The 27353-nt window shown below is 42.2% G+C and overlaps 1 protein-coding gene across 4 annotated transcripts; it reads right to left on the bottom strand.

Moving 5' to 3' along the window:
* Positions 1-4456: 4456 nt before the first annotated feature.
* On the bottom strand, positions 4457-26436 carry TMEM50B (transmembrane protein 50B). Of its 4 annotated transcripts, none has more exons than XR_012161084.1 (8): positions 26329-26436; positions 14087-14253; positions 12127-12239; positions 11090-11157; positions 9647-9739; positions 8537-8594; positions 7809-7940; positions 4457-6102 (listed from the first exon to the last, which is right to left on the bottom strand). XR_012161084.1 is itself a non-coding variant. In XM_073361824.1 (8 exons), the coding sequence occupies exons 2-7, from the start codon at positions 14183-14185 to the stop codon at positions 6057-6059; spliced, it is 477 nt and encodes a 158-aa protein (XP_073217925.1). In that variant the 5' UTR covers positions 14186-14253; positions 26329-26436; the 3' UTR covers positions 4457-5726; positions 6047-6056. The 4 variants fall into 4 exon arrangements, 3 of the variants coding, with proteins under 3 accessions (XP_073217925.1, XP_073217906.1, XP_073217916.1); XM_073361824.1 differs by lacking the exon at positions 7809-7940 and having other exon boundaries at positions 4457-5726; positions 6047-6102; XM_073361805.1 differs by lacking the exon at positions 7809-7940.
* Between the last annotated feature and the right edge of the window lie 917 nt (positions 26437-27353).

Below are 27353 nucleotides of genomic sequence, written 5' to 3'. Positions count from 1 at the left end.
GGAATCAGAAAGGGACATTAATGGAAGTAGAAGTGGAGGGGAAACTGGAAAAAGGATAATGTAGTGCCCATCTTTTAAAAAGGGAAGGAGGAGGATCCGGGGAACTACAAGCCAGTCAGTGTCATCTCAGTCCCTGGAAAAATCATGGAGCAGGTCCTCAAGGAATCAATTTTGAAGCACTTTGGGGAGAGGAAAGTGATCAGGAACAGCATGGATTCATGCCTGACTAACCTAATTGCTTTCTATGATGAGATAACTGGCTCTGTGGATGAGGGGAAAGCAGTGGACGTGTTATTCCTTGACTTTAGCAAAGCTTTTGACACGGTCTCCCACAGTATTCTTGCCAGCAAGTGAAAGAAGTATGGGCTGGATAAATGGATTATAAGGTGGATAGAAAGCTGGCTAGATCATCAGGCTCAAAAGGTAGCGATCAATGGCGCCATGTCTAGTTGGCACCTGGTATCAAGCGGAGTGCGCCAAGGGTCGGTCCTCGGGCCGGTTTTGTTCAGTATCCATTAATGATCTGGAGGATGGCATGGATGCACCCTCAGCAAGTTTGCAGACGACACTAAACTGGGAGGAGTGGTAGATACGCTGGAGGGTAGGGATAGGATACAGAGGGACCTAGACAAATTAGAGGATTGGGCCAAAAGTAATCTGATGAGGTTCAACAAGGACAAGTGCAGAGTCCTGCACTTAGGATGGAAGAATCCCATGCACCGCTACAGACTAGGGACCAAGTGGCTAGGCAGCAGTTCTGCAGAAAAGGACCTAGGGATTACAGTGGACAAGAAGCTGGATATGAGTCAACAGTGCGCCCTTGTTGCCAAGAAGGCTAACAGCATTTTGGGCTGTATAAGTAGGGGCGTTGCCAGCAGATCGAGGGATGTGATCGTTCCCCTTTATTTGACATTGGTGAGGCCTCATCTGGAGTACTGTGTCCAGTTTTGGGCCCCACACTACAAGAAGGATGTGGAAAAATTGGAAAGAGTCCAGGGGAGGGCAACAAAAATGATTAGGGGTCTGGAACACATGACTTATGAGGAGCGGCTGAGGGAACTGGGATTGTTTAGTCTGTGGAAGAGAAGAATGAGGGGGGATTTGATAGCTGCTTTCAGCTACCTGAAAAAGGGTTCCAAAGAGGATGGATCTAGACTGTTCTCAGTGGTAGCAGATGACAAAACAAGGAGTAATGGTCTCAAGTTGCAGTGGGGGAGGTTTAGGTTGGATATTAGGAAACACTATTTCACTAGTGGTGAAGCACTGGAATGGGTTACCTAGGGAGGTGGTGGAATCTCCATCCTTAGAGGTTTTTAAGGCCCAGCTTGACAAAGCCTTGGCTGGGATGATTTAGCTGGGGATTGGTCCTGCTTTGAGCAGAGGGTTGGACTCCTGAGGTCCCGTCCAACCCTGATATTCTATGATTCTATGTGCAGTAGTGTCTTGTTTTGATAGGATGCTTTTGTTTTTAGAATATCTGTTATGTGCTTAAGAGAAGATTAACGCAAAGAAATGCACTTTGCATGTGAGCGGAAAGGTTTGTGATGATCCTTTGCAGGGAATTTATTCCAGGGTGTTGGACCAGCCTCTGAGAAAGTTCTGTCCCTCACACAGACAAGGTTTATTCTTTCTGTAGAGAGTTCTGTTGTGCTACAGGAGCAGAGTTGTCCAAGAACTTTGTCCCGGAGCTTTCAGTGGTCTTGTATATTGTGGGCGCAGACTATGAAGCACTTTGAGGATAAGGACTGAGATCTTGAACTTGCTTTGAAATTCTGTGGGAAGCCAGTGCAGAGGACAGGTGTAATGGAAGGAAAACATGATAATGTGAAGATGAAACTGACTGACCAGCATAATGTAAGTTACATGCTTTTGTTAATGTTTAGTGATATGCGCAGAGTCTTTTGCAAACTCTTTGGTTCATTGCTCTGATTTCCTCATCTTTTCATCTCTAGCAGCAGTCTTGCTGAACCACTATTTGTATTACCAGAGTGCCCCGGAAGCACGAGTCATGGACCAGGACCCCATGGGGGTAGGGGCGGTACAAACACAGATGATTCCATCCCCAAAGAGCTTACAGTCTAAGTATTAAGACAAGAAATGGATACAGACAGCTGTCCAGTACCATCCCCATGCTACAGTGAACTTGGAGTATTAAGGAACAGCCAAGCTGTACACAAGTTTCCCTCTGATATTAATGAAGTACAGCCACCTGAGAGAGAGAGATGCTAAAATGATGTTAAATGTTAAACTAATGTCCAGTTTCTTGGGGGATTATGCCTGACAACTAGCTACTTAAAAGCATGGGGGCTGCTCAGCCAGGTTTTGGGTGGTAGAAGGGGTTGTCCAAGTGAAACCTGTTTTGCACCACCTCCTTACTGCCAAATGTTTCTGTAATTCTCAGCATTTACTCGTCAACCTGCCTAGCTTCCCCTGCAACCAGGAGAGGGGGAAAGGAGAAGAGCAGCTTAGATTGGTAAGCTATAGAAAAGGCACATCAAAGTGTGACAGGTTAAATGAGGAAATGTACTGAAGCTAGACAACACTGCATTTCCACAGTGCCACACTTCATCCGAGAGCCTTGACACGTTTCACCCACAGGAACCTCCCATCACCTCTGAAATAAGTTACTTCTCCAGTTGTTTTCTGAAGCTGCAGTAGAGCCGCACTCTGGAGTCTGTCTGATCAGTGGGCATGTACATGGGAGTAGATGGTATTAAGCTGCTGGTCTTCTCTCAAGTGAAGGGTAGATGGGTATCTATTCCCATTCTAGGGCCTTGGCTACACCATTTTTATAATATGGTTGACCTGTTTTGACTATAGATTCTATCAAGCTGTGGACTACCTACTTTAGGTCAGCCCTGGGGGTGGGCACATGCAGTTTTTTGTAGTACTTTGTATATGTTTAGAAGCTGGCAGTTAAAGCAGTACTGTCCCCTCCTCTGGGCACAATTTTATCAATATGTTTTTATAGCAGTATAGCTTATTTCTGTTACTGGTATAAAGGCATCTTATAGTGATAGAATTGTGTCCACAGGAGGGGGTTGTACTACCTTAACTGTCAGTTTCTAAGCATATACCAAGTGTTACAGAAACGGGGGATAGGTCAGCCCTGGAGGCAAGGTAATGCTACCAGTTTTGACTGGTGTATCCTGCACTGTCTTTAGAAACAATTTTCCAAGGGGAACAGTGAGAGCAAAAACATTATATGGCTTCAAGACTGAACTTGGTAAGTTTATGGAGGGGACGGTATGAGGAGACTGCCTACAATGGCATGTAGCTGATCTCCAACAGCCAGTGATGGGACACTAGATGGGAAGGGCTCTGAGTTACTATAGTGTATTCTTTCCCAGGTGTCTGGCTGGTGGGTCTTGCCCACATGCTCAGGGTTTAACTGATCACCATATTTGGGGTCAGGAAGGAATTTTCCCTTGGCTCAGAGAGACTCGGGGTGTTTTCACCTTCTGCAGCATGGGGCAGGGTGCAGGTTTAAACTAGTACAAACGCTTGCAGGTCTAAACTAGTGTAACTCCAAGATCTTTCTTGAGTGGTAACAGCTAATTTAGACCCCAACATTTTTGTGTGTCCTGTAGTTAAGATTATGACTTCCAATGTAGATTACTTTGCATTTATCAATATTGAGTTTCATCTGCCCTTTTGTTGCCCAGTCACCTAGTTTAGTGAGATCCCTTTCTAACTCTTCCCAGTATACTTTGCACTAACTATCTTTGAGTAATTTGGATCACCTGCAAATTTTGCCACTTCAGTATCTACCCTTTTCCAGATCCTTTATGAATATGTTGTCCAACATTCATCCCAGCCAGTGCAGACTCCTGGGGCATACCACTATTTACCTTTCTTCATCAATCTTAAAAAAACCCAACAAGCGAATCCAGTGACATTTTGAATAAATAAACCAGTCTTATAATGCTTAGAATTCTGAGGCTAAAAACCCTCGTGAGGATGGTATGTAAAGGAGGGATGTATTCATCTTGATACTACCACAGCAGTGCTGCTCCTGGCTATTGTTTGGGGCCTCTCTATTGCTGGTGCTCTTTCTTCTAAGCTCCATTTGCTGTAACAGCAGCCGCAGGGCAACATTTGCTTCTGTGCCCCCGAGCTAGGATGCATATAGAATGCAACTTTGAACACACAAGTAGAGCTAACCACACTGTCCTGGCAGATGAAATATAATTGAGAACTTAAAAGGATACCCTACAAAACCATTAATAGGCTAGATGTTTTCACTTTGCAAGAAAATCACCATCTATAGCCACAGGTTCATGGAAAGCTTCAGTTCTGGCATGCTACCAGCACTTGGTCTGATAAGCTTGAAGCCAAGAGGTCTGGAAAATAACTTGTTTTAATATTGGCTGACTTCTACAGTCATGAAACAGGATACTGAATAATGTATAGTGGTGTTTGGCAATTTTTATGTAAGATCTGTACAAACGAGAGATTAGTCTCAGGAAGCCTTTATTGTATTTCAGTGAAGTTATAATTGAGCAAATATAAGCTATGTACAATTCACACAGTTTAACATCATCAAATGTAACTGATTCAGAATGAACTTGCACAGTTTGGTGGACAAATCAGGTCGGAAGTAACAGTCAAGGCAATGGGACAACTCTCAGCTATGGTGTTTGCTTCATATTATGCCCACTGGAAAGATCCCCAGAAAGGAGTGGAATGAGAAGAAATCAAATTAACAGGAAAATTAGTTGCCATACATGTGGAATATTGTTTACACTGTAAAAGTTATGTTAATGCTGTTTGTGGAGCAAGCTTATGGTATATAAAGCTGAGTGTGAGGCAAGGTAATCTCACTTCACTTTATGCTAAATGCTTTAGATACAGGTAGAACTGATAAGAGAAGGATGTAAAATGTGTAATCAAAACTCAAACATGTACAAGATCATCCAATATAAACATCAAAATCTTCCTTTTTGTCTTCTCCAGTTAGAACACACTGGACTCCAATAATAAGGGAACCATTTCAACTCACTTCTTTCCTAAGTCTGTACTCATTAGATTGAAGAAATATACATGGAAAAAAAAATTCATAAAAATGAGGAAAAGTCATCCTTCCACATATATTTCATCAGCAAAATTATTCCTGAAGAAAAGCTGCATTAATATAACTTTAAAATGTTTTAATGCCTTTCATATTTGAGTATGACAAACACATATCAGTTTCAAATGAATTTAGGTTTTTCTTGAATGTAATGGTAAATGTAGCTAATGGTAATAAGTTACTGAACACTAGACATGAGTGTTGAATTTTACAAGAATCATCTCAGTAAATTGTATTTGTGCTATAATAATGACAGGACTGAAAATAAAACTGGTCAAATTGTCCCTTTATTATAGGACTTTGTTAAAAAGTCTTCACCTTTTAAAAATAGTTCAAAAGCTATTCTGAATTTGACTTTTTTCAAACCTTTATATAAAATTCTTCTTAAAATCTCCCTCTTAGCCCAGGATCTAATCAAGATTTTTTCCTCTTAGCTATCCAGAAGTTTAGCTGAGACATTTTGAAGGGCTCACTTCTACTTTGAGGTATCCAACTTGGCATTGCTGCACAGCTTGTAAAATCAGCTACAGCCCATCAGTGCATAAAAGTAATAGTTGATTTGATACAGTGTGGGCTTGATCCTGCAAACTCTTACTTGCTTGAGTAGTTCAGCTGAAGTTTGTCTCTCATGTGTGAGGCGTTGAAGGATCAGATCCTACATAGTGTTGCAAGTTCATGTATGAGAGAAGAAATAAAAACTTCAGAAATAAAAAAATTTAACATTTGCTTTAAGATATATACATACACAGCTATATAATGTACATATTCACAAATCTCTTTATGAAAAAAGGGAACTAATTACAGAAAACTGTCAAACCATTTTTGAAAATCTCATCATTCAATTTAGAGAAAGCAAAAGAACATTAACAAAAATATTGAATGCAATAGCTAAGTATTTGGCAAAATGTAAAAACAAACAAAACAAAGATGTCTAGATACTGAATACAATATAAAGGGTACTGAATTAATGCTAACTTTGATTATATTATCCCCATAACTCTTCTGTTCTTCCAAATTTGTAGATCAGAGTACTGTAAGAAAAGAGAAGTTTACATGTAATGTGGAAAAAGGTCACTTGACATAGGAACACAGGATACTTTAAACTCAAGTTTTGCACTTATAATTTGGGATGAAAGAAACTAAGTGTAAAATATTAATTCTTTAGCTACAGTACAGTTAGGCTCCCTCTTCTAATCTTAGCTACAGTACAGTTTAACATCTTTAATTTGAAAATCTACTTTTACATATATTTAATCCCCTATGCATACTTGAAAAAATGAAATCTGGCTATACATCCAAGAGTTCTGGTGGAGTTTAAGTATGAAGTGGCTGAGTAACTCTATACAATCTCTCTTTAAAAACAGCCACAGTTCTGATGATTGGAGAGTAGTAAATGTACCAATTTTTTGAAAAAGTTCTAGGGGTGATCCACAGAACTCTGGAGCAGTAGATCTCACAGGTGTAGCTGGCAAACTGCTTGAAAATTAAAAATAGAACAAGATATGTGAAAGATCATGATATGATAGGGTCTACCCAGCAGTTTCCGCCAAGGAAAATAGTGCTTCTCCAATCTCTTAGCATTCTCTGAACACATCAACAGATAAACCATAAAGGAGAAATGGCTGACAATTTATTTAGGTGTCCAAATATGCTTTTACAAGGTCTCTACACAAGAGGCTACTAAAAAAAAAGCTACATGTTCATGGAGCAAGAGGCTAACAAGCATTGTCATGGCTCAAGCCCAGCTAGGACAGAGAAAACAGAGTAGGAATAAATGGTGAGTTTTCCACATGACAAAAAGTAGCTAGCAGATGCCTGAAAGTTCTGTACTAGGTCCCATGTTATTCAACATTTAACAATGACCTGGAAAGAGGGGTGAGCAGTGAGGAAGATGACACAAAATTATTTAGGTTAGTCAGGACCAGAGAAGACTGTGAGGAACTTCAGAAAGACCTAAACAAGCCAGATGAATGGGCAACATGATGATGAATGAAATTCAGTGTTGACAAATGCAAAGCAGTACACACTGAATGGAAAAAATTAAACTACTCATATTTTTGATAGGGCTGTAAATTAACTATTAACTCAGGAAAGGGACCTGAGTGTCACTGCAGACAGCTCAATGAGCCGCTGCAGTCAAAAAAACAAACATGATATTAGGCTGTATAAGTAAATGGATGGAGAATAATATAGCAATCACTATTATATATTTACATAATGTCAATGGTGTGGCACTGGTCATCCTATCTCAAAAAGGTTACTGCAGAATTAGAGAGGTTCAGAAAGAGGCAATGAAAATGATCAAGGACCTGGAAAAAACCTCTTATGATGAGAGAATGAAAAGACTGTTGACCCTAGAAAAAAGATGACTATGGTCAAGAGAGGATAGATCAGGAACATCTGTTTTCACTGTGGCATAACACAAGTACAAGGGGGCCTTTACTGAAATTAAAAAGGTGAGAAATTCAAAACTGATAAAATACTTTTTCACAGAGTATATAATTAGACTATGGAACTCATTGAGGCCAAGAAATTAGCAAGATCCAAAAAGGAACTAGGACATACTGATAACAAGACTATTCAGAGTTATCATAATTAATGATGCACTTTTGGAAGAGATATTAAAACCCATGCTTCAGGGCTTAAGACCAACTATCTATTCGAGACCAGGATGAGATCTAATGGGGAGGAGGGGGTCAGATTATCCCCACATCTGCCTATTGTGGGGTTCTCACACCTTCATCTGAAGCTTCTGGTATTGACCATGGTTGGAAAGAGGATTCAGGACTTGAATGGCCCGGATTCAGGACTTGAATGGCCCAGATTCAGTAATCAGTTACAGCTGGGCCAACCCTAGGTTTGCAAGACCCTGTTGAAGAAGAGAGAAATGAGACCTCATACTGACTTTCATAACCTGCATATTTGAGAATAGGAGGATTTGGCATGTAAATCCCATTTTAGAGATGTTTTCATTAACAAAGGTGGGTCAGAAGGGTTTCACCAGCTAGAATGTGAAGAGACCAGGTTTATAAAAAACTAGGAAAGACCTCCACATTTCATTTTTCAAGTATGGAAGGGGTGAGGATGGGCCAGGGTAAACATTGGTTGTGGATGCTGACAGAGCAGTAGCCTACACTAAGGTCAACAGCAGTGGCTGGGTGCTCAACCTTCTTGAAACTCAGGCCACTTATTGTACTGCTTAAATATGGATGTGGGAGCCCAACTTTAGGCTTTTTTAAAAACTTTAGCTTCTGCCTTTAACATTTGTTTACTAACAGCATTTAATTGTATGAAAACAAACACGCTTTGTACTCCTATGAGTAGAGAGAAACGTGTTTAATGAGTAAAACAGAAATGGACTTCAGTTTGGCAGTTTACCTGCTTCATAACATGACTGTGGGTAGAATAAGACAGATGCCAGCAATGGTTTGAAATACTTAGGCGTAAGAGAAAAATAAAACTTACCTAAAAAATATCAATGCGTTTTGAAAAAACACAGCTAATCCTGGGTACACATTTGTGTCTACAAAATAAAAGTGCAAGATATATTAAGTTTAGTAGCTTCACATTGGAAAAGTGTATTTGAGACTTTATTCATAGAGTCACCATCTTGACACAAACCAAGCATACATTGCTGTGAAGGGGAATGGACAGTGAAAGACAGCACTTGCCCTATCTCATAGGGGTGTTGTGAGGATAAATACATTAAAAACAGTGAAGCACTCAGATGCTATGGTAATGAAGCCACATAAGTACCAAAGGTAGACAGCAACTGTCACTGTTCACTTCTAGTACTTACACAAGTGATTGTAAATTAGAACATAGCCATTGCAATGCAATATGTTACATGGATGACTATGTCAGAAAAGAACAAAATAAGGTCCCCACAAATAAATAAATGGAAATGTTCAAATTCTTATAAAAGTCTGCAGTTAGAACCACAAAGGATTCCATGATTTGTTCTGTTCTGGATTTCCCTCCTAGCTGATAGAGAAAGTTTTATTCAGATGCAAAACATAAGTGTTAGTCAGTGCACCTGAGTAATGACCATAAGTGTATTAGTTAAAAAGGAATTGGTTAATAGAGTTTCATAAAACCCTTAGAAATGGAGGCTTCACTAGAATACTTGAAAAGTAAATACTGGTTTTGTATGCTTAAAGGACATTTGAAGTTCCACAGTGACAGGGAGATTTATGTTAGTAGACAGAGACTGAAGTTCAAGCATTAAGACTATAGACTGCCCAGCAGTACATGTATATATAGCTTCTTCTTCAAAATAAGTCACTAAAATCAGTACAGTAAAGAGTTGAGAATTTCATTTACGGTTTCTTTTAATCTGAGCAGCACTATGGCTCCTTACTTTACTCACCAGATCTCTATTCTCTGAACTTGCAAAACTCTCAATAACAACATCAACACAAGAGGTACATGTGTAATGGAGGTAGAATTTGCCATTGAGGTCAAAAGTACAAACTGGAGCAGGTCACTTTCCACTGTATGTGTAGACTTTCTTTTGCTACCACTTTGTGAATGTCCCCTCCCCACCGTTAAAAAGTAATAAGGAAGGAGCCTTACTTTGTGTAACATATGCTCCAAAAAGGATCCACATTGAAGCAATAAGTGAACCGAACATCAACATGAAACCAATAAAGAGCCAGATGCGAGCACCTGCAAGAAATATATTAAAAGCATTAAAAATAATCTTCGGATCAGTAGGAGATAATGTATCGTAAAACAGAGTGGCTCAAATCATCCCATCCTGCCCATGGAAGGAGGCTCTGGGGGGAAAAATCTCCACCAGGATACCCTTGCAGAGTTTCTACCACAGCATCCCACCAGGGAGAAGTAAGGCAGGATTTGCCTCTCCTGATGTAATAGGCCTCATGGTCTGTCACCAAATCTGGGGGATCCCCCCAGGTATTCACAGGAGTCCAGGGCCATCTGTGGACAGGCCCCATGCCTTCACAATGGCTCTGGCTCCAACAGCATTCCTCATTTCCTAGTGGTGCATCTCCAAGTGGAGCTATGTTGCCAGAGACTCCACTCGGCCACTGCAGACCATGGAACTCCTGGGATGGGAGAGGAATTCCAACAGAAAAGATAGCAGAACGCCTAAAGTATGCTACCTTTTCCAGGGAGATCATGTGAAGCCCTCGGGCCACAGTCCCGTGCCCGCTCAATCTCCACCTCATGGGAACTCCAGACACAGAACAGCCTCTGGAAGTTCTGAAGGGGGGAGAACAGTACCTTGTGGAAGTGGGAGAAGGAATAGCTATATGCAAAGGATCTCCTCCACGCACAGATATATGGGTCATTCCAAGCCAATATTAATAGTCAGTGGGTACATGGGCAGGTGATAGAAGGTTTGGGGGGGCTGGATTTATTTTAAAAAATCTTGCCCTGTGTAAATAAAAAAATGAATAGATGTGTACAAAGTGAAATTAAAACCTGTACACAGGAGTCCCATAGCAGCCCTACCTCCATGTAGAAGCCCTGAGCAAACAGACGATACACAATGACCAGGCGAGGGAGTTTCTACACTCTCCAAGGCCAATTAGATGGACTTTCTGCTGGCCTGAAGTAGCCTAGCACTAATGGAAGTGTTTGGGGTGGAACAGGAGAGAGGGCCATTGGATCCACAGAAACTCCCCCTGTAGACAGCATGGAGGGGCAGCAGCCACTTTTCCAGCCCATAGGCTGGCATAAGATGCAGAGTGGCTGTACTGCAGCCTCAGCAACCCATCTCAGGTTGTGAATGGGGATTTCACTCCCTCTGTGCTCATGCAGGATGCACAGATAAATGCTAGTTACTCAAGCTATATATACTTCTTGAATTCCATCTTTAGTAGGAAATCCAGAATTCATGTTCTAAGACTCAAAAATGGCCAAACAAATATTTTTCAGAGGTTAATGAGCAAGGAACATTTTTGTAAATTCTATGAGATTATAATGAAATTCATTACAAACTGTAGTTGTTTTCATTTAGCTCTTTTAATGCTGATTAAATAAACTATTTACCTGTTCTTCCTAGACATCCATCACTGTAGCTATCTCCTCTCACCTGTGCATTTGATACAGCATTTATCCTGGGACAAAAAACAAACTCAAATACATAAGTTCATAAGTCTAAAGCTTTACTACAAAAGCCATTTCAAAATGATGATGGTTAAAAAAAAAAAAGAACGTTTTTAAGAGATGTGAAAAATATTCAGAGAAAGTTACTAGGCAGGTCGTTCCCATCCAGTCACACAGTTCGTAAACTCTTTGTTTAGATCAGATCTTGCAACTGGATCCACAAGGGCAGATTTCTACACCCACACAGAGCTTCAGTGAAGTCCATGGTATCCTCTCAGGTGCAAGGTCTGTTCCAAGGCAACAAGCATCTGAGCCTTGTTTAAGTGTCCTTTTTTTAAAAATGATTGAAATATCTGTAATATATTCCTGGCTTAAGTTAAATGCATTTTTTTTAAAGTTAAAGACACCCCAAATAGGTTTGTGGGATGACTGTGATGAAGACAATAGCATGAAGCACTCAACTACCCACTACTACTAATGGTCTAAATTCATCTCTGATGCAACCTTGAAAAAAAGAAGTGGTCATCAAAATAAGTTTTAGACCCAGAGAAAGAGCTGCAGGAGTAGTTAGTTACACCATGGATGAATCTGGCCTAACTTCATGTTAGTATTATTGCATAATATAGCAGAGGTTTTTCTCCAGGAATATGGGTACTTGTTATAATAGGAAAAGATGATGCCTTATAGTAAGCCAAGATATATATAATTTTTAAAGATAAAACTTAAAGGAAGCAGAGAGAAGAAACAAATAACCACATAAGTACCCAAGAGAAAAGGAAGCAGAGACCAAGAACGTTGCCTTCTTTTGTGTGATATGCGAAGGAGGTACCGGTGGATTAGCTAAAAGTAATGATGCTGATGGTTCAAATTTGGAAAATATAGAATGCTGGTTAAATTTTCCACTCTGTAAAATTATACATCTATGCATTTACAGGAAATAAGGACCTTTTTAAATACAGAATTATTATTAGCATACTTACATGAAAAAAGCTAATGTGGAAAACACACCACAGGTGTGGAATGCATGGTTCATTTGTTCTGGTTTAGGATAAACTACTGCAGCATCTATCATTATCCACCAGCCTGTGAAAAACTAGAGAAACAATAAGACCATCACACAGTATTTGAAGAGGGAGGGGTGTGAAGATAAACTCTCAGCATGTATTCTTTGTCTAACACTTTGTGCATATTGCTAACTTAATTTCTTCTTTTTACAAATACACTCTTAAAAAAGTTTGCTGACATGTATGTTCTGTAATGCAGTGAAGCTGAAAAAAAGCTTACTGCTGACATTTTCAAAGCAGTGTTTGGGATTTAGCCATAAATCTTCTATTAAAATTTAAAAAAAAAAAAAGGTATGGCTACATTACCCACATTGCCTTAAAAACCTGAACATATGTTCCCAATATATGCATGATTTAGCCAGGTAAAATGTAAGTGCTATAACATACCTTGTTATGCCAGACACACACATATATCATGTAGGAGTCCTCGTCATGGACCAGGACCCTCTTATACTAGATGATGTACTAACACAGAACAAAAAACAAGGCCTTGCTCCAACAAGCTTATGATGCTAAGTATAAGACAAGAGACAACCGAGGGAGACAGACAGACTGATCACAGGGGGAGTACGAGGAAACAATACTGGTCTGACAGACCAACCACAGGGGGAGTATGAGGAAACAATACTCGTTAGCATGATAGGCTGTGGTCTCAGCACACAAACTGTCTAGCTGTTGTCAAGTATTTTGTAGGCCTCACAGCAAAGGAGAGTTTTATGGACAGATTTGGGGGAGGATAATGAGTTACTTTTGCGGGTGTTTATTGGGAGCTTCTCCCAAGTGTAAGGGGCAACATGGGAGAAAGCATGAAGGTTCTTGTTTGAAAAGTCAACAAGTAGGTGATGGCAGCTGGCATCACAGGCTGATCAGAGGCAGGAGTCTACCTTTCAATACTACATGAGAGTTGATAGGTAGGATGGGGATAGGGCCATGAAGGTCTTTGAAAGTGAATACATACCTTCCAACAATTTAACACTTTTTAAAAGAAAAACAATACCGGAAAAAGAAGTAGTAGTATTGGAACATCAAATTCAAACATAGTGTATACATCCAGGTGAACTGCAAAGGTTTTCCTAAACACATTTGCAAAATGTGAAGAAATATATTGGTTTAAGAATGCAGTTAGCACTGGGTTTCAGAGTGGTAGCTGTGTTAGTCTGTATCAGCAAAAACAATTGGCCAAACCAGACAGTCTCTATGCAAAAGAATAAATGGACACAGATCTGACATCAGGAGTTACAACATTCAAAAACCAGTAGGAGAACACTTCAGTCTCCCTGGTCACTCAATAACAGACCTAAAAGTTGCAATTCTTCAACCAAAAAACTTCAAAACCAGACTCCAACCTGAAACTGCAGAACTGGAATTAATTTGCAAACTGGACACCATCAAATTAGGCCTGAATAAAGACTGGGAGTGGTTGGGTCATTACAAAACCTAAACCTAATTTCCCCCATACTAATTTCCCCCTACTGTTCCTCACACCTTCTTGTCAACTGTTTGAAATGGGCCACTCTAATTGCCACTGCAAAAGTTATTTTTCCTTCCTTAGTATCCTGCTGTTAATTGAATTGTCTCGTTAGACTGACCTCACACTTGGTAAGGCAACTGCCATCTTTTCATGTATTCATACCTACTCTTGTATTTTCCCCTCCATACATCTGATGAAGTGGGTTCTAGCCCAGGAAAGCTTATGCCCAAATAAATTTGTTAGTTTCTAAGGTGCCACAAGGACTCCTCGTTGTTTTTGCAGTTCGCACTGCAATTTAACAAAATTTGATTTAGGAACATTTTATTTTCAAAGATTAATGAAGTATTAATGCCACATTAAACAAGATGACAAATCTGGATTCATTTGTGTAGTTTGAATACTTACCAGTACACCTGCAACCACTGAAGCAACTGCATTTCTTCTTTCACTCCAGTCAATACACTCACACTCTGGCCATCGGAAATTGTCTAAGAATCCTGCCATTTCTCTAATGGTTAGATTTTTCTTCTTTATCTGTACTCTTGCATGAATTTTTCATTAACTGTTGAATCCTAAATAATTTAACAAAACAGCCAGACAATTTAGAAATTTCATGATTTTTTTTCTTAAAAAAAAAAAAATATTTACACTTTTGTAAAAGACAACATCCATTTAAAAAAGCATTTTTTCTCAAATCAAATTTAGGCTAACGTTTTTGTTTTGTAAGAACAAGCTTTTACAAACTAAGTCTAACAGCAATATATCCACAATTTAAAAAAAAATCTAAAACCTACAACCCAAACAATGAAGGGTTGTGCTAGCACATGAGAACTTAAAAGTGATTAGAAATGGAATACTCTACTTTCATCATCCAAGCTGACAGAAATGCAAAAATAAAAAAGCAAGCAAAACAACATAAGTGGTAAAAACTAAATAGGATTTTTAACCTGAGAGTTTAACTTCAAAGGCACAACCATGTTTCAGCCACTACAAATACTCTTCTAGATAAAAAGAGAAATATCACAGATGCAAGGGGACTTAAGAAGTTCTGCATAAATGCATAATGAATGCATAATAACTGGTCTTTACATCAGATCATCTATTAAGTTAGATTCCTGATACCAGTTGTATTCAGGAACTAAGGATGTTTGGGGAGTAGTGTACTCACACCACAGAGAGAAGGGAATAAACTTGTTGATTCAGCTAAGGAACAGTGTTAATAAAATGTGAAGGGTGTCTTATCTAGTCCTTCTAGACCAAGGAGGTAGGTGCATCACTGCAGAATCTTAAAAGTCTGAAGGCTAAAGCAGGGGTAATTAAAGAGAAAGCTATAAATAACTGTAAATAGAAGTGAAATAATTGGGCCTCAAATGTTTTATTGGCTGACCAGTAACTATAAAAGTTTCTGAACCACTATATTATTGTTCATAGTCTATTACATTTTAATCTTTATAACATATACTCCATTTGCACATTCCTTATATTTGATATTGTACAGGCTTGTATACCTGGTTTTAGTTTTTGGGGGGGGTTTTTGGTGTTAAGGGTTCAAATATTTACAAGATTTACAAAGCATATTAGCAATTCACAGCAAGCATTCCTGATGTCTAATTCTGTTTTAATATTGTAGTTAATCATTTCCCTAATCTATACAGAACAATCTACAAATATTGTTTAACTATTATGATTAACAATTAACTATCTTAATCAAAGTACAGGAAAGACTGCTGTGGAGGTTTTTAAATTCCATTGTTATCAAGAAAAATGCCCCACTGAAGGTCAAAGAAAAATGAAATCAAATACTCAGTATCAGCCTACACATGAATAAAGGGCACTTCTTGTAGTTTAGATATTTATAGAAGAAACAAGCAATTCTGAATCTAGCACTATGATTTAATCAATGGTTATGGTGACATCTTAAACCACTAAAGCAGTCCTTGAACAGTTGGGTAGTCAACCATAACTTCCAAATGAATGTACTGCACAATTAAAAAAAAAATTTTTTTAAACAGCAGTAATGGATACGAGTTCAAGATCCAGCTCTTACCTAGAGGATTCCAAAAGGCTCACATTCCTTCCAACTCTTCCACTTGTTCCCTCTGTGCTTCCCTCCCTCTATCACAACTCTATGCTGGCTTCTACTGTGTGTGCTTCCTTCTCCACCCCACCTTTAAGTTGCTGTTTGTTCCTCCTGTAATTTCTTCATTTCCTTTCAACTCCCTGTGGCTCCTGTTTCCTTCTCCCTCCTCCACTGACCTCCTTCTCAGAAGGTCTGGTCCACCTCTCATCATCTCATTACCACTTTCTCCATGAACTACAGCAGAGGTCGGCAACCTTTCAGAAGTGGTGTGCCGAGTCTTCATTTATTCACTCTAATTTAAGGTTTTGCATGCCAGTAATACATTTTAATGTTTTTAGAAGGTCTCTTTCTATAAATCTATAATATATAACTAAACTATTGTTGTATGTAAAGTACATAAGGTTTTAAAAATGTTTAAGAAGCTTCATTTAAAATTAAATGAATATGCAGAGCTCCCTGGACCGGTGGCCAGGACCTGGGCAGTGTGAGTGCCACTGAAAATCAGCTTGCGTGCTGCCTTTGGCACACATGCCATAGGTTGCCTACCCCTGAACTACAGGTTCCTTTGTGTATGGTATTGCAGCCATTAATTACAACACAATGGCACATGCAGAAACATGCAACATGTTAAAAAACATTTTATTAAGGCAAAGTTACAATAAACCGGTAACAAACTATACCATATGTTACTTATTCAGGCTCCAGTTAATATTCAAAGATCCTGGCTAAAGATTCTGGCCTGCTGACGGGAAGCCTCCCTCCTGAGTACACTAGAAACGGTGACAAAATTTCTAGAAACCTATCCCATTTTTGGCACTTTTCTTGTGTACATACTTGGTGTGAAAGCTTTACCATCACAAGGACTGTCCATATTTTTCTATACTACAGTTCCCCAAGAGAATGGGTCACAATGATGACTGGATGACATTAGTAAAACGGCAGGGTTTGAATACGTACATATCTGAATTCTCTCTCAGTTACTCTGATTACTGAGACACTAGCCACTCTTCTTGAGGTGAGAGTGGTGTGTAAGGTACCATTGCCTAACTATTACTGGATCTTTGTGGTGAAGCTCATTAATCTCTGAAATACTGGGAAACAGTACGATTTCTGTATAAATACTTTGCAAAACCTGCAGTGTAAATTCATACAATTTGCAACACATTCCAACTAGCAGCATGGTATGTGCTAAAATTAAGAATATATTGTGCTACTGCACAAATACAGAAAGGAAGAAAGAACTTTAGGTTGATCCATCAGGCATGCAGGGAAAGGACTGCAACATTAGTAACACACATACATTCACTTTTCAACCAGATCATCTTTAGGGGAGGACTAAGAATTGTGGCATGAATGGGTAGGACAAAGCCTCAGACAACTAAAAGCATCACTGAGTGGTTGTGCTTGAGAAACAAACAATAGCATAGTGAGGCAATACATAGAGACTGCAATATATTTAGTGATATAAACCTTTGTACTATATTTGCTCAGAAATCGCACGCAAGAGCTTAACAGAATAAGTATCATTCAACAAAAAAGAAAGAGCATGAAAATATACCAATTGTAGGATCCACACAACTGTTTGCAACACCGTACATAAAGATTAAAGGCAGAGTTATGTGGCTGTCAATAATTCCCCGGAGAGTTTTGCCCATACTCCAATAGATAAAGTGAAACCTATACTCTTCTCTCCCTGCCAGATTTGCTTAATTTTCTTTGAGGTTTGTATGGTTTCCATTTGTATGTTAATATATTTATAGATTTTAGGTGGGTGATATGAATTATTCATATTTATGATGCAAGAATGTCTTTGCCAGTGGCATTTTGCACATATAATACTGATCTTCCTGCTATAATCTCTCACCTGCTTAAATCTGACAGCTAGGAAATAATACAATTGTTACTTAAATTAAACTTCAGCAAAGGTTTGTAGTGCATGATCCAACATCTCTCCAGTAATGTTAATGCCTTATAAAAATGTCAGGTTTTCCCAAATGGAAGACTTTTAAATTAATTTTGATACTGAGATTACCTTAAATGGGTTTCATGGAATTGGTTTGCATATGAATATTTTTCTTTTTTCCAGAGCAGTAACAGCAGTTATTATTAGTCAGGGCATGAAAATTTACCAGACACCTGCTTGTCAGAGGAGTAAGTCTACCTGCCATAGGTTGGTACGAAAGATGAACCCACTAGAAAGCTCCATGATTACTGTTCTGGTAAGAAGCACAGGAATTACCCCCAAGCCACTGAAAAGTAGAGTACTGAGATTCTTACCAAGATTTTCATACCAGAACCTGCTCCCCCTCTTGTTAATGGGTTTAGTGCCTGATAAATGTGAAGCCCCTCCTATACCCATCTGATGCCTGGAAGGGAGAAGGAGATTCATCTTCATCCAGACTCCTAGGCCAGAGCCTCTTGGCTGTACAGGTGTCTGCTCCTTTAGTCTTTTCCCAATCAACTGGTTACTACAAGAGCTGGGTCATCACAAGTCTCTTCCTCACCCAGTTTTCTTAACCCCTCCTCATAAATATTCCAGTGCCTGCTTCCACTGCACCTCACATCCTGCCCAAACAGCAGGAGAGAAATTGACATGATTGTCAGTTTCACAGTGCCCACCACTGTAAATATCATCCGTGAAACTGACTAGACTTATTAGTTTCATATTTACTTTCACAGAGAAAAGATATTGGGGAATATTTAGGAAAAACTCAAATACTCTATGGGATTTTACAATTATGTATAGATAAAGTAATCGTTCTGATCATATTTATACTTTCAATAATTGTCAAATAGAAAATAAGTACTCAAGTTCTAAACAGGTCACATTTTCTTTAGAATACTAGAAGTTCATGAAAATTAGCAATCTTTTCACCAAGAAGGCTAGAAGCAAAGCATTTAGCTATTGGCCACAGCCAGTCATTTTCTTCACAGAAAACTACCTTCTCAAAGGTTATTTATTAATTTTTAAAGAGAGTTCTAAAAACAAGAGAAAATAAGAATGCTACCTGATATTTTCTCCCTGATCCCAATATTACTCAAAAATTTCAGCGAGAAGTAATATTATTGATATTGTGCTATAGAGGACATATTAAGGGAAATAGCAAACAACTCAGTATCCAAACAAAATTATTCCTTTAGAGACAAACGTGTCAGAGTTACAGACACAGTATGACTTAAAATAACAATAACTTTACCCAATTTATTAATTTGATCTGCCTGCCACTAAGAAGGATCACTGTTTCCTCTCTGTTCTGGATTGCTAAGAGGTCACCCTCTCATTGAAAGAATGCCTGCTAGATTTTCAGATGACTACAACATTCAATTCTTAAGAAGATACATATGGTTAAATCATTTTTTCCTTTAAAAAAAATTCTTTAGTCAAAAGGACAACATGAAATACAAAAATTCTCTCTTTCCTAGGACTTAGGTGGGAGATGTAGTCTGTACCTTTCCCATCCTGAGATATTAGAAAATTGTGTAACTATGCAGATTTGCAATTTCAAAACAAAGTGTGTCAGTAACCCTAATAAAACTTAAGTAATTTGGTGGTGATGGAAATATGTATATACAGTGTACACTTACAAAAAACGGTATTTAAATTTTTCAACATTCAAAAAGTTGAGCACCAAATTGGGGATGTTTGGCTCACTTGGGAAATCTGAAAGCTCACACAGGAAATCTGAAAGCTCACACAAAACTTCTCTCAGCATTTCAATAACTATCCACACAAATCAGATTCTATTTTTAATACTAACATTATGGGCAAAATAGTGAAATCAGAGAACCTGTTGCCTCCTTGCCCTTGCAAATCTAATAGATTTTTTTAGAAGACCTGCTGGCTGAAATGCAAAGCAATCTGCTGCCAATGCATATTATCTTCTTTACTACAGAGTGCATTCCTGATACCCAGAACTGGCTCTGAAACATGAGTTTTGTTTGAACTTGACCTTCCAGGCCAGAGGGATAATGCAACAATTAACATGAATAGACCTGATAAAAATGCCAGCAGGTAGCATTTTTCTACAATAAGAGCCTCATAATGGACAACACAATTTTTCTGCTTCTCCAGAACATGAGTATAAATACGAAGAATAAATAAGCGATGAAGAATAATTTGCAAATGAACACAGCATAAGTAAAGCAAGATAAAGGGTCTACTCTGGAGACCTTCTCTGACTTCAGTCTGAATTTAACCGTGGGTGCCCTGCTCCAGAGTTCAGACCTTCAATGATGCAGGAGTTCATCTGCTGTATTCTGCAGCCCATTTTTCTAACATAATTTGAGCATGGAAGGTACGTAGAACGCTGCAAACAGCAAGTCTCAAACTTTCCTATGACAATGATATTTATGGGACTTCAACTATGGAGCTTCACTTAAAGTTAAAATTAATTTTTAAACAACATTTCCTTAGTTGCTTATGTATCACCATAGATGTATAGAATACTATACACCTGTGTGCCTAATAACATCCTACATTATTAATAATTAGCTTTTATATAGTACTTTGTTTTCAAAACTTTTAACCCATCCTCAACATCTCAAGGAGGGAAGCAAGCATTACTCCTGGGAGAATTCTGCACCACTGCGCAATGCAGAATTTTGCAGAAATCAACATTGTGCACGCAAAATTTCCTTCCCCCCACAGAAATGGGCTGCAGCACTGCTAGCCACCACGAAGGACTCATGGGCCAGGCAGAGCCCATCTTGCACATAGAAGACACTGCCAGGGGAGAAGGAGGGAGCTACAGGGTTCCTGGCAGCTGCAGTTCCCAGCACGCGCTGAGGGAAGGAGAGGGCAGCGCATGAAACGCCATGCAAGCCTGGGACTGAGCGAGCATTAGGCTGTTTCCTCCTCTGGTTCTCTGGGCTCTGGAGCAAGAAGGGTGTCTGGGCAAGGGGGGGCGGGCAACGGCTGGGCTCTGGTGGGGGAAAGGGGTTCGGGTATATCGGCTGGGGGGGGCTGCGGCTGGGCTCTGGGATGGGAGGAGTTATAGGTGTCTGGCCTCCCAACTGGGCTCTGAGGGGAAGGGGTAGGAGAAACAGGAACTGGGTTGTCATAGGGGTTTCTACTCTACTCTCTCTACTCCTGGGGGGAATTTTTGTGTGCATCTTTACTGTTACAGATATACTTGCTGACAGGTATTTTGAAATAAATTACCAAAATAATTGAAACTGGCATGATTATGTAGTTTCAGAGTAACAGCCGTGTTAGTCTGTATTCGCAAAAAGGAGTACTTGTGGCACCTTAGAGACTAACCAATTTATTTGAGCATAAGCTTTAATGAGCTTCAGCATCCGATGAAGTGAGCTGTAGCTCACGAAAGCTTATGCTCAAATAAATTGGTTAGTCTCTAAGGTGCCGCAAGTACTCCTTTTCTTTTTACGATTATGTAGTGTTATTCTGACAAAATCTGCAAAATTTTGAATTTTAAAATATTGTGCACAGAGTTTTTAATTTTTTGGCGCAGAATGCCCCAGGAGTAAAGTATTATTACAGCCATTTGACAGATGAAGAAACTAAGACCCTGTCTACACTGGCAAGTTTCTGCACAGTAAAGCAGCTTTTTGCACTGTAACTCCCAAGGTGTAAACAATGCCAAGCCACTAAGTGCACAGAAACAGCGCAGTTGTAGCGCTTTAAAAAAAGCACCCCAACAAGAGGCATAGAGCTTTCTGAGACGGGGATATTGCACTGCGGTGCTAGTATAGACACCGTGGCGATTACAGCACTGCGATTGGTCTCCGGGAGGTGTCCCACGATGCCTGTTCTCACCTCTCTGATCACAGGTTTGAACTCTACTGTCCTGTTCTCAGGTGACCAACCGTCATCCCCACCCCATATATTCCTTTGGAAATTTGGAAGTCCCCTTCCTGTTTGCTCGGTAATGCGTGCAGTGGTCTCAGTGCATCTTTCCAGGTGGCCATGCCTGCTCCATGCACCAGGCGATCCCCCGCTTGGAGCAATGATGAGCTGCTGAACCTCATCAGCATTTGCGAGGGGGAGAGGGAGGCTGTCCAGTCCCAGCTGCGCACCATCCATAGGAATTATACCACCTATGGACAGATTTCATGATGCATGACAGAAAGGGAACAAAGTGAAGAAGCTGTGGAACGCCTACCACAAGGCGCAGAAGGCAAACCACCGTTCTGGTGCTGCGCCCATGAGCTGCCAGTTCTATAATGACCTGGACACGATACTCAATGGCGACCCCACTTCCACTTTGAAGACCACTGTGGATACTTCAGTGGCTCATGTGCCAGTCGAGAGTGGACCAAGCCAGGAGGAGGAAAACTGGGACAAGGATGTGGAGGGGGACCCAGAGGCAGAGGATGACTTGGAGACCAGAGATGCATGCAACCAGGAGCTCTTTTCTACCCTGGGGGAGGCTAGCCAGTCACAAGCTGTCAGAGCTTGGCAAAGAGCAAACAGGAGAGGAGGCACCTGGTAAGTGGATCTGATTTTGTGAATCGCTGAAGTGAGTTGTTGGGGGCAGGAGGGTTGCAGAAAGCAGGCTTGTCTCCCACCGCATGCCTAGTATAAGCAGCGGGACAGGCTGTTGATTGACTCCCTCATTTCCCAAGAATCTCCCTCAGATATCTCCAGGAAACTCTCATGGAGATACTGGGCAATCTGTTGCCGCAGGCATTTCGGCAGAACGGCTTTGTTTCTTGCCCCATTAACAGTAACTTTCCTGCGCCACTGTGCCATCACGGGGGGCTGGGGGAGACCACTGCTGCACACAGGCAAGCTGCATAGGGGCCTGGGAGGAAGCTGCAGGCTTGGAGAAGATCCTCCCTTGATTCCTGCTCACCTTCAGCAGTGAGATATATTCCATAATAATCACATTCTGTGGAAAGTGTGGGGACAGGAGTGATTATCAGGCTTCCCCTACAGTGCTGGCTCTCCCCAAGAGCCATGTGCCAAGTGTACAGTAAGGTCCAGGAAGAGTAATTTACCCTGCCCCTGTGGCTACTCACCATTTTGGGGGTCTTGTGGCTCATGTGTCCTTGCCTGGGGTCAACCAGTTAGTGACAGGTGTGAGAGTACTGGCTGTGCTTTAAATCACTGAATCAGTGTTCTCTGTGTTGCAAACAATACTGCTTCTGTACAATGTTGCATTAAACTTCACAGAGATGACCTTGGGAGCCCAGCCTCCCTCTTTGTTATCAGCACCTGAATGGCTATGCAGAATTAAAAAGCAGCCAAGAAGAATTAAGGAAGACTTTCTGCATGATGTTATGATGCACTCCGCTGCCGAGAAACAGGAATTGAAGGAGTGGTGGGACAGCGAGAAGAGGGACTGAAAGGAGAACGCAACACGCCAGAATGAAGCCACGGAGCGGCTCTTAAAGGTTATGGAGTGCCAAGCAGACATGCTCCAGGAGATACTAGCTCTTCAAACCAAGCAGCTCCGTGCCCGCCCTCCCCTGCAGCCGCTGTGGCAAAACTCTTTCCCATGCGCCCCCCAGACAGTGCCAACACACTCTTATCAACCTCCTGGTTCCAGTCTATACCCGCGGCATTCCACTCCTCCCTCCTCACAGTCCAGCACTGTGGACTCCCACTACCCACTGCACTCAACACCCATCCCTCTCCAGTTTGGCCCTGCTGAAGTACAGTACCTGCTGCACTGTATTCCAAAGGAGAAGGATAGATATGATCCCTGGACATATACAAATCTTTAGCCATCCTGGGACCCCTCCTCCTCCTGGGACCTTCCCTTATCCCTCTCACTGCTGATGGGTCTTTTTGTTTGACTCTCTCCTCCAGTTGTTGTTTTTTAATAAAAGAATTGTGTTGGTTTGAAAGTAATCTTTATTCTATTAATTGAAAGCAAAAAGAGCACTGCAAAGCAACATACAATTATGTTAAACCCACTTATTGCATCATGTGCACCAACCACCTCCTAGCATTACAAGCACTGCACTCCCGAGCATAGCAACAAATATTAGTGGCTTTCAGCTTCAGATTGTTGCCTCAAGGCATCCCTGATCCTTATGGCCCCACGCTGTGCCCCTCTAATAGTCCTGTCTCTGGCTGTTCAAACTCAGCCTCCAGGCACTGAAGTGAAGCTTTCACCCTTTCCTTCACAAATATTATGGAGCATACACCATGCAGCTATAAGCATAGGAATATTGTCATCGGCCAGGTCCAGCTTCCCATAGAGGCAGCGCCAGCGGGCTTTTAAACAGCCAAAAGCACACTCCACAGTCATTCTGCACTTGCTCAGCCTGTTGTTGAACCTTGCTGCTGTCAAGTTGCCCCCTGTATGGCTTCATAAGCCACGGCATTAAGGGTAGGCGGGGTCTCCCAGGATCACCATGGGCATTTCAACTTCCCCAACAGTGATCTTCTGGTCTAGGAAGAAAGTCCCTGCTTGCAGCTTCCTGAACAGGCCAGTGCTCCAAAAGATACATGCGTCGTGCACCTTTCTGAACCAGCCTGCGTTAATGTCTGTGAAATGCCCATGGTGATCCACAAGCACCTGGAGAACCAATGAGAAATACTCCTTGTACTTAATGTACTCAGTGGGTAGGTGGTCTGGTGCCAGAATTGGAATATGCGTGCCATCTATCACCCCTCAGCAGTTAGGGAAGCCCATATATGCAAAGCCATCCACAATGTCACACACGTTGCCCAGAGTCAGAGTCTTTCGAAGCAGGATGCAATTAATGGCCCTGCACACTTCTGTCAACACGAGTCTGACGGTAGACCTTCCTACTCCAAACTGATTAGCGACCGATCAGTAGCAATCTGGAGTAGCCAGCTTCCACAGTGCAATCGCCATGCACCTCTCCAATGGCAGGGGAGCTCTCATTCTCGTATCCTTGAACACAGGGCTGGGGCAAGCTCATCACACAATCCCATGAATGTGGCTTTCCTCATCCGAAAGTTCTGCAGCCACTGCTCATCATCCCAGATGTGCATGACGATGTGATCCCATCACTCTGTGCTTGTTTCCAGAGCCCAAAAGTAGCATTCCACTGCAGTCAGCACTTCCATGAATGCCACAAGCAATCTTGTGTTGTAGCTACTACGCGTGGCGAGATCAATGTCACGCTCGTCTTGCCTTTGTAGTTTAAAGAATAACTCCACTGCCACTCGTGATGGGTTGGTCAGAGCAAGCAGCATAATGGTCAACAGTTTGGAATCCATTCCTGCAGCCAGAAGAGGCAGGGCGCGCAATACACAAATCGTTGAAAGATAGCGACAAATGCGGACAGAAGCACAGGAATTGCTGGGTTGCAAAGCAATGCATCACAGGTCATTGGGACAGGACTCAGGATGCCCCATAACCCCCTCCGCCTTCCCACAAGTGTAAGCAGCAGAAAAGAATGAGGTGCTCTGTGGGATAGCTGCCCAGAGTGCACTGCTCCAAATACCGCTGCAAGTGTGAACATGCTATTGCACAGGCAGCTGACAGTGTGAACACACAACAGTTTCCCGCCAGCGCTGTAACTTTGCCAGTGTAGATGTACCCTTATTCCAGAACAAGAGTGTCACTGGAGGTAATGCTAAACAGGAACAAGGCATGCTTGTTCCGGAATAAGAGTGTACACATATGGAGTTGGTTGGGAACAGCTTACTGCACTTTTAATTAACACCCTACCTTAATTGCCCTTAACTTTGAAGTATAGACAAACCCTAAAATGGAACTAGAACGCAGGAGTTCCATCTGAAATCCAGTCCAAACGGCTACACGGTCTCCATGAAAACAAAGAATGGGAAAAAGTTTACTTTGTAAGCTTTTCATTTCTTTTTGCATTTCCTGAAGTTTGTACAATGAAAATCCAATATAGTGGTCTCTACACCATGAAGCACTTTCTGGGGTGTCTGCAGAGTGCTAGCTCTTCTCATTTTCAGACGAGAAAGAATGGATGGGGGAGGGGAAGAAATTAAAACCAAATTGTCTTTCAAAAGGATAAAACATCACTCTAAAGACAGTTAAACACACATACTTCTTTTATAAAAAAAAGAGTTTGAGAATCCTTGAACTAGCCCATTAGAATCGCTCATTTTACACGCAGTTTCACTTTCAGGTTCTCACCCGCGGGGACACACAGCTACAAGATAGGGGGCTGCGTGACAGAAAGAGGGGGGCAAAGAAGGGGGGCGGGTGGTCTGTGGGGGGGAGGGGCGATGCAGAGTCGCGTTTTGGGTGCCGGTGGCACTTTTTAAGGAGCATCCATCCCCCAGCACTGGGAGCAGGGGGGAGGAGGTGACGGGGCAACCTCCCCTTCCCCCCCCGTGCAGAGAGCGACGAGAAGATTTGCACCCTGACCCGCCGCGCGCGAAGGGCCGTTGGCTTGCGGCCGTTAGGGGGGGACTCCCGTGGAGCGCGTGCAGCAGGCGGGGGGCGGTTAGAACGGGCGGCGTAGGGGGGGGGGGGGGGGCAGGGAGCGCTCGCTCAGGAACAGCCCCTACCCCAGCGGGGAGGCGGCAGCCGCCAAGCTGCTCTCAGCCTCCCTTCGCGAGGGCCTCGCTTCGCCCGCCTTTTCCGCGAGCTCGCCCCCCTCCCCGCGCGCTGGGCCGGTCGGAGGGGGACGCAGGAACCGCACCTACCCTGTCCTGCGTGAGACACTTCCTGCGGCCACCGCCCGGCCGGCCCGGGGGGTGCGGGGGAGGGGTAAGCGAGGAGACTGACAGGTGCCTCTGCCCAATCAGCAGCCGCAGCGAGGCGTCACAATGGGCTGGGCAGGGAGGGAGGCTGCGCTGCGCTGTGGTTAGCCCGGGCCCGGGCGTGAGGCTCCAGCCGAGGCCAGGCCCTTCCCCGCCTGGGAGCCCCCAAAGCAGCCCCTGCCCCTCCCCGCGGGGCTGCAGCAGCCTCACCGGGACCCTGAGTCGCTCTGTCCCCATCCCCCATCCTCTGCTGCAGCAGTGCCATGGCCCGTGCCCCTCTGGCACCAGCTGCCCACCCCCCCCCCCCGGTCGGCAGCGGGGGGCCTCTCTGACAGCGCCGAACGGGCACGGCCGGGCTCCCCCCTGCCTGCGTCACAATGGGTCAGCGCTGTGGTTAGAAGGCGCTGCAACCCAAGCCTTGGCAATAAAGGGCAGCGGCCGCACAGGTGCGATGGGCGCTCGGTCCCCGGGGGGCAGTGACACAGAAACAGACCGTGGGGTTGGTGGCGGGTAATCTGCTGGACATGAACTCCCCCTGTGATGCTGTGGCCAAAGGGGCTAAGGCGATCCTGGAAGGCACAAATCGGGGGAAGCGCAAAGAGGTTATTTTATCATTTGGCACCGGTGCGACCAGTGCTGGAATCTGACCCGTGGCCAGTTATGGTGCCCACAGTTCAAGAAGGATGTTGCTAACTTGAAGAGGGTTCAGAGAAGAGCCACGAAAACGATTAAAGGATTTGAAAACATGCTTTATATTGACAGACGCAAGGAGCACAATTTATTTAGTTTAACAAAGAGCGGGTTAAGGAGTGACTTCATTACAGTCTGTAAATACCTACTTGGGGAACAAATATTTAATAACAGGCTCTTCAGTCTGGAAGAGAAAGGTATAACACTGGTGTGGGGAACCTTTTCTATCAGGGGCCATTGAGCCACAGAAAAAATCAGTTGTGGGCGACACATAGCCC

Source organism: Lepidochelys kempii, chromosome 1 (genome assembly GCF_965140265.1).
Source record: "Lepidochelys kempii isolate rLepKem1 chromosome 1, rLepKem1.hap2, whole genome shotgun sequence".
NCBI classification, from domain to species: domain Eukaryota; kingdom Metazoa; phylum Chordata; order Testudines; family Cheloniidae; genus Lepidochelys; species Lepidochelys kempii.
Note: the sequence above shows the minus strand (reverse complement) of the source record. Positions and strands in the feature narration are given on the sequence as shown.